This window comes from Erithacus rubecula (assembly GCF_903797595.1).
Source record: "Erithacus rubecula genome assembly, chromosome: 13".
Classification (NCBI taxonomy): Eukaryota; Metazoa; Chordata; class Aves; order Passeriformes; family Muscicapidae; genus Erithacus; species Erithacus rubecula.
Window position 1 is genome coordinate 19316650 of NC_136665.1, and position 7739 is coordinate 19324388.

General features: G+C 57.0%; 1 protein-coding gene across 1 annotated transcript; it reads left to right on the plus strand.

Moving 5' to 3' along the window:
- The first annotated feature begins 1979 nt into the window (after positions 1-1979).
- BHLHE40 (basic helix-loop-helix family member e40) lies at positions 1980-6958 on the plus strand. Its single transcript, XM_079317463.1, has 5 exons — positions 1980-2282; positions 2377-2446; positions 2629-2736; positions 3210-3333; positions 4330-6958. Exons 1-5 carry the CDS (start codon positions 2203-2205, stop codon positions 5178-5180), a joined length of 1233 nt encoding a protein of 410 aa, XP_079173589.1. The 5' UTR covers positions 1980-2202; the 3' UTR covers positions 5181-6958.
- The last annotated feature ends 781 nt before the right edge of the window (positions 6959-7739 follow it).

Below are 7739 nucleotides of genomic sequence, written 5' to 3' on the forward strand. Positions count from 1 at the left end.
GCAGGGAAGTGACCACGGCCCTTCAGGAGAGCTCTGCCTTGGCAGGTACACACAGACCATTATCATTGCTCAGCATTGTGCAACTGCTGGCATCCACGGGCTGGCACGGCCATGGGATGTCATGGAATGGGCTGGGCTGGAGGGGACCTGAAAGTTATCATAATTCCACCCCTGCCATGCACAGGGACATCTTCTGCTAGACCATGGGATGGGGCAGGCACAGCTTCTGTGGGAACCTGTGCCAGGGCCTCCTCACCCTCACAGGGGAGAATTTCCTGCTGATCATAGAATCACGAATGGTTTGGGTCAGAAGGGACCTTACAGTTATCATCTATTTCCACCCCGTATGATGGGGAGGGACACCTTTCACTGGAGTAAACCCTGTCCAACCTGGCCTTTGGTATCCCCAGGGATGGGGTCCTACCACCCCAAAACTTCCCTGCAGCACCACCATTTCCCCAGAGCCACATTTTAGCAACTCTCACTTATTTTATTTTTTTCCCCTCACATCTCCAAACTTCTGCAGCTGCAGCTTTCTCTGGGTCCATGTTTGTGCCTGGGTCGCTTTGGGGGTGATTTTAATTTTTTCTCCCCGATCTAGGGACACAGCAGCGGGACCACAGGGTATGGCAGGGTACTGTGTACCACAGCATGGCATGGTATGGCACAGAACAGTATGGCATTGACACAGCACGGTATGGCACTGTATGGCACAGAACAGTATGGCATTGACACAGCACAGTATGGCACGGTATGGCACAGAACAGTGTGACATTGACACAGCACAGTATGGCACTGTATGGCACAGAACAGTATGGCATTGACACAGCACAGTATGGCACGGTATGGCACAGAACAGTGTGACATTGACACAGCACAGTATGGCACTGTATGGCACAGAACAGTATGGCACAAAATGGTATGGCACATATGGCACTGTATAGGACTGTATGGCATGGTATGGCACAGCACCATATGGCACATATGGCACACTATGGCACTGTATGGCACAACACAGTATGACAGTATGGTATGGCACAGCACTATATGGCACATATGGCACACTATGGCACTGTATGGCACGGTATGGTATAGCACTATATAGCACAGTAAAGCAGGGCACTGCGTGACTGGCACAACATGGACGGCATGGTATAGCACTGTATGGCACAGTATGGCATGGAATGGCACAGTATGGCACTGTATGGCATAGCACAGTATGGCACAGCAAAGCAGGGCACTGCATGGCAGGGAAAGCACAGCAGAGCATGGTATAGCACTGTATGGCACGATGTGGCACAGTATAACACGGCATGGCACAGGATGGTGTGGCACGGCACGGTATGGCACAGCACAGTATGGTATAGCACTATATGGCACGATGTGGCACAGTATAGCACGGTATGGCACAGGATGGTGTGGCACGGCACGGTATGGCACAGCACTGTATGGCACGATGTGGCACAGTATAGCACGGCATGGCACAGGATGGTGTGGCACGGCACGATATGGCACAGCACAGTATGGCACAGCAAAGCAGGACACTGCATGGCAGGCGCAGCACAGCCCAGCAGGGCACGGCACGGCACAGCCCATCCCGGTCCATCTCATCCCATCCCGTCCCATCCCATCCGTCCCGTCCCATCCATCCCGTCCCATCCCGTCCCATCCCGTCCCATCCCATTATCCCATCCCGTCCCATCCCGTCCCATCCCGTCCCATCCCATTATCCCGTCCCGTCCCATCCCGTCCCATCCCATCCCGTCCAGTCCCGTCCCGTCCCGTCCCGTCCCGTCCCGTCCCGTCCCGTCCCGTCCCGTCCCATTGATCCCATCCCATCCCATCCCATCCCATCCCATCCCGTCCCATTATCCCGTCCCGCCCCGCCCCGCCGCGCCGGCACACACGTGCGGGGGGGCGCAGCCCGGCCCCGCCTCCCCGCCGCGCGCCGGCGCCACGTGAGGCTCATGTGACGCGGGGCGGGGGCGCGGGGCCGCCAGACGTGCCGGCGGTCACAGGGCTCCGCACGTCGCTCCCGTCCACCCACTCGCCCGCATTTAACCCGGCCCGCGGCCGCCCGCCGCTCCTCAGCCCGCGCGGCGCGGGCGCGGCATGAGCAGCAGCGCTACCGGCAGCGCTACCGGCACCGGCAGCGCCTGAGCGCCCCGCACCGCCCGCGCCCCGCGCCCCGCGCCCCCCGCCATGGAGCGCATCCCCAGCGCGCAGCCCCCGCCCGGCTGCCTGGGCAAGCTGCCCGCCCTGGAGAGCGGAGACCTGCCCGGGTAAGCGGGGCGGCGGGGCTCGGGGGGCTCCGGGAGAGCGGCGCCGCCGGCTCCGGGACGGGGGTAACGCGCTGCTCTGCTTTCACCCGTGCAGGCTGGACTTCGCGCACATGTACCAGGTGTACAAGCCGCGGAGGGGCTTGAAGAGGAGCGAGGACAACAAGGTGAGTGGGGGGTGATGGGGCGAGCGGGGGTTAACGGGGTGGAGCGGGGGTTAACGGGGCGACGCGGCCGGTGCGCTCCCGGCGCGCTGGGCACGGGAGGAGCGGCGGCGGCAGCGGCGCCGTGCGGGCTGTCCCGTCCCGTCCCGTCCCGTCCCCGCTGATCCGCTGCCCCGGCCCCACAGGAGACCTACAAGCTGCCGCACCGGCTGATCGAGAAGAAGAGACGCGACAGGATCAACGAGTGCATCGCGCAGCTCAAGGACCTGCTGCCCGAGCACCTCAAGCTGACGGTGAGTGCGAGCGCAGGGACGGGGCAGCGGCTCCTCGCTGCCGCTTCACCGCCGATTTGGGGTGGCTTTTTTTGAGGTGTTTGTTTTTTTTTTTTAATTTATTTTTCCTCCGTGGTGCCGCACGCCCGGAGAGCATCCCAAACTTCCCCGGGAGCTGCGGATCCCCGCCGGATCCCTCCCACACCATTGCCGGGCGAGTGCAGTCCCCGGCCGGGCTCCCGGGCTCAGGTCACGGTGCCAGCAGGGGCAGCAGAACCCATAAATAAAACGCTTTTCTCCGGGCTATGCGGCTGGTCCGAAAGTACCCCCAGGGTTCTGTGAGAGCCTTTTCCGTAGCCTGATTTTTTAAGAGATTTCCGTGGAGTGTTGTAGCCCTGCCCGCTGAGGCTCTCACCCTGCCCGTCCTCCCGCGGCTCCTGGGACGGCACTGCCAGCGCCGCGGGGCTCCTGCCAACCTGTCCCTGTGCTCCCAGACTCTAGGGCACCTGGAGAAGGCTGTGGTTCTGGAGCTCACCTTGAAGCACGTGAAGGCACTGACCAATCTCATCGAGCAGCAGCAGCAGAAGATCATCGCTCTGCAGAGCGGTTTGCAGGCGGGTGAGTGCTCAGAGCAGGCTGAGCCTGTGTGTGTGTGATGGACTTTCCCTGGGGAGCCTCTGAGATGCGGTTGTGACACCTTGTTCCCCAGAAGGGAGGAGACAGGAATTGTGGCTTTCGTGCTGTCGTTTTCTCAGGCTTTGCTTACGAGCTTTCACCAAAAAAAGATGCATTGCTCAAGGTGGTCAGTGTAGAGTGCCCCGAAGTTTGTTTGAAATTAAGCTGGGTTTTAAGTAGTTTTAGTTATAGCCCAGGTTTGCTGTGAGGTTCTCTCCAAAGCTATTCCCATTTGTGTCTGTGAGCTTTAGACAACCCAGTCGGGTTTATTTGGTCATTTTTCTCTGGAAACAGACATAAATCTGCTTTCTGTACACACCTTTTAAAGTTTTCTTTATAACCGAGCTGGCCTGTGCTCTGTGGGCAGAGGGGAGACCGGGTGCTTCAGCTTATCAGCCTTAGATGCACTTCCTCCTGCTGTTTCACATGTGGCACTCACGTGAATCTGATACAGTAAACCCGAATTTTTCGGAGGCGCCGTCCGTGCCCCGGCAGCCACAGGGAGTGCAGTGGAGCTGCTGGAGCAGCCCTGGAGTCCCCGGGGCTGCTGCCAGGGCTGGAGCTCCCTGCTGGAGGTGCAGGGCGAGGTGCAGCCTCCCTTCCCCGGGGGCTTTCCTGCAGAAGCCACAGCAGGACTCGCTCCCCTCTCTGCACTCTGGTACCCGCGGAAGGTGGATGATGCAGTAAATAACAAAAAAGGGCAGGCAGCGCTTCACATAAAGTTATTATGTAAAAGTGGGCAGGTGGATGTTGCAATGGAATTGTCCATTTCTGCAGAAATCCAGGGATTTCTGCTCAGAGTCCAGCTTGGCCGTCCCATTCCCCTCTGGCTGTGCCGTAGCCCAAGCCCAACGTCACCTCCCGCCCGCCTCGGAGATGAAAATGGAACTATTTAGCATGTTGTTAATTTTTAATTTCTTTCTGTTAATGTTTCCTTAGGTGACCTGTCATCGAGAAACCTCGATTCCAGCCAGGAAATGTTTCGATCCGGTTTCCAGATGTGTGCCAAGGAAATGCTGCAATACCTGGCCAAGCACGAGAACGGCAAGGAGCTGAAGCCGTCGCAGCTGGTCAGCCACCTGCACCGCATGGCCAGCGAGGTGCTGCAGGGCGGGGCGCCCCGCAAGGCCCCCGACGTGCCCCCCAAAATGATGGACTTGAAGGAGAAGCCGGCGGCGCTGGGCGAGGGCCACGGGAAGAACTGCGTGCCCGTGATCCAGCGGACATTCGCTCACTCCAGCGGGGAGCAGAGCGGCAGCGACACGGACACGGACAGCGGCTACGGCGGGGAGCTGGACAAAAGCGACTCCAAATCGGAGCAGCCCTATTTCAGAAAGGATTCCGACCTCAAGTACGCTGTCCAGGAGAGAATAAGCTCTATTAAGCAAGAGACTGAGGACCCGCCGGCCAAGAGGAGCCGGCTGGAGTCGCCGCAGGACGAGGGCCCTTTTGGCAGTGACATGATGGGCTCTTCCAGCAGCTTCCTGGGCCCCCACGCTCACCAGCCTCCCCTGTGCCTGCCTTTCTACCTGATCCCGCCGTCCGCCACCGCCTACCTGCCCATGCTGGAGAAGTGCTGGTACCCGGCCTCGGTGCCCGTGCTGTACCCCAGCCTGCCCGCCTCTGCCGCCGCGCTCACGGGCTTCATGAACCCCGACAAAATCTCCCCCCCTCTGCTGATGCCCCAGAGACTCCCTTCTCCTGTACCAGCCCATTCCCCCATCGACTCCTCGGCTCTGCTTCAAGCTTTGAAGCAGATTCCTCCTTTGAACTTGGAAACCAAAGACTGAGCGCAGTGTGACTGGTTTTTCTTTTTTTTTTTCTTTTTCTGTTTTTTTTTTTTTTTTTAAGTTTGAGAGACTGTTTCACTTTTATATATTGGCTGGACTGAGGTGTGGGGACGAGGTTCACTGTGCGTAGGAAGCTAAATCCCCTTTTCTCTGACTTGTCAGGTAGCTTGGAGAAGGATGAAGGATGCGCCCAGGTTAGCGCTTGACAACTACTTCCAAAAGATTAAAGAAGGGTTTAGGAAGAGTTTTGTGCTTCACCCCTTCCCTTCCTCCCTCTCCACATCTACAGAGCAACAGTTGACTCGGTCAGCTGCGAATCTATTGCAAAGCTGTGAAGAAACGTTCCATGGGGCAGACTTGGTTTGGGTCTGCAGATACGAAATACGTGAATATCAAACACGGTACTTCCCTCGAGCGGCTCTGAAGGCAACGGCCCCGCTGGCTCCTTGGAGCTGGGCTGGTGTCCAAGTGACCCTGAGTGTGGCATGGTGGTGGCAATGCCACCATGAGCACAGGAGGAGTAGGGCAGTGGTCACTGCAGGGGCAGCAGTGTCACCAGGAGGAGCAGGGCAGTGGTCACTGCCTGGTCACACACAGGTCAAGGCAGAACCGAGACGGGTTTCTCTCCACACCTTTGCTGATACATAGATACTTTTTTAAGAAATAAAAGGTAGCTGCTGCTTGGAGCTTTCCATGGCGTAATCTAATAAATAAATTAACCTGCGCCCTTCCTGTAACTTGAGCTGCTACGTTGGGCCGGGTCAGAGGAGCTGTCCCTGGGATCTCTGTGCTGGTGGCACCGGCTCCAGCCTCTCCTGCTGCTGCTGCACGGGCATGGCCGTGTCCCCTGGGGCATCACCATGTCCCCTGGGGCACCATCGTGTCCCCTGGGCATGGCTGTGTCCCCTGGGCATGGCTGTGTCCCCAGGAATCACCGTGTCCCCGGGCCATCACCGTCTCCCCGGGAATCACCGCGGTTTTCCCGCTCGGGAGCCTCTTGCCAGAGGGAGCAGTTCAGCTGTGCCATCCCTGCTGAACATCCCTGTCAGTGCCTTTGGGAAATGACCACGCTGGGATTTTCAAATCCAAACCCCAGCCTGCTCCCAGCAGGGTTTGAGCATCTGGATTCCTCCTTGGCAAAGCCTGGCTCACGTCCCCGAGTTAAGGAGAGAGGGGCTGGGTGGTGACTTGGGAACTGCAAGGAGCTTTCTCCACAGAGGAACATCATCTCCAGTTCAGCTTCTTTTTACCTAAAAAACCCCAAACTTCACTGCTAAGGGCAGTGCTCTTTGGTGGTTTTTGTTCTGACTGGTTTTGAGAACTGGTGAGCAGACCCCCTGTCTGGATCCTCATGTCACCCTCCCATTGCACCAGCTGTTGAGATGCACTATGCTTGATTGCAGATTGTGTTCTAACGTTTATTTTGTTGTTGGTTTTTTGGGATTTTTTTTTTTTGGTATACAGTTGTTGCCTTTATTTGTAAAATCCTGTTATAAATATATATATTATATAAATATATTAAAAGTTTAAACGTTTCAGATGTCTATTATTTGTATAACTACTTGAGCATAAAGAAGTGAGAAATATGAATGTATTCTTGTTTCTGGGTTGTCTTTTTTTTTGAAGAGAATATTCCGTTTTTCTCTCGGGAGAGGTACAGTGTTTATATTTTGGAGCTGCCTTCAAGGTGGGATATTGTACATATTTTTATCTTGAGTAAATGTTAAGTAGCTGTTTAAAAATGCTTAATAAAATAATTCTTTTCCTGTGGAAGATAAGGGTTTGCCTCTTGTGCTTTGCAATGTTTGAGCAGGGTCATTCCACATGGTCTGGTCCAGCTGGGGATGGCACAGGGAGGAGCAGGATCTGGGGGTTCAGGGAGAAGGGGGGATGAGGGATGCAGGGAGGAGTGAGGATTTTGGGGTGCAGGGAGCAGTGAGGATTTTGGGGTGCAGAGCCCTGCTCCCCCCACAGCTCCCTGCAGTGCCTGAAGGAGCTCAGCTCCCATTACCCGTGTCACCAGGGATATTTATTTATTTTAACTCCCTTGGCACCTTGGTGGATTTTTTTCCTAGCAGCCTCGAGGGAGGTGCCTGGAGAGCCTGGCTGGCTTTCCTGCTCTCTCCTGATGTCACGTTGTGCTCCCTGTGTCTGGCATTTGGCTCCTGGGCCCCAGGCTCTGTGGGGAGGGGGCAGCCCCTCGCCCTGGGGTGTCTCCACAGGTGTTGCCCAGTTCCTGAAGGAAAATGGACTTGCTGCAAACTGGTTTTGCTTTAGCACCCTCAGCCCTTGTCCCAGCTGCCCAGGACTGCCAGGGGTGGTGCCCACCCAGCCCCTGAGGGGTGTGAGGGTCACTTTGCTGCAGTGACCCCTGCCACCCCCACTGTCCCTGCTTTGGGAATTGCAGCTGGCACTGAGGGTGCTGGAGCAGCCTCTGCTCCCAGTGCTGCCAATGAGCCAGAGGGCAGGGTCCTGTCCCACCAGGGCTCCTGCCAGCCCCTCCAGCAGCACTGCTGGATTCTGGGCTCCACATGGAACAGCAACGACCCCAAACCTCCC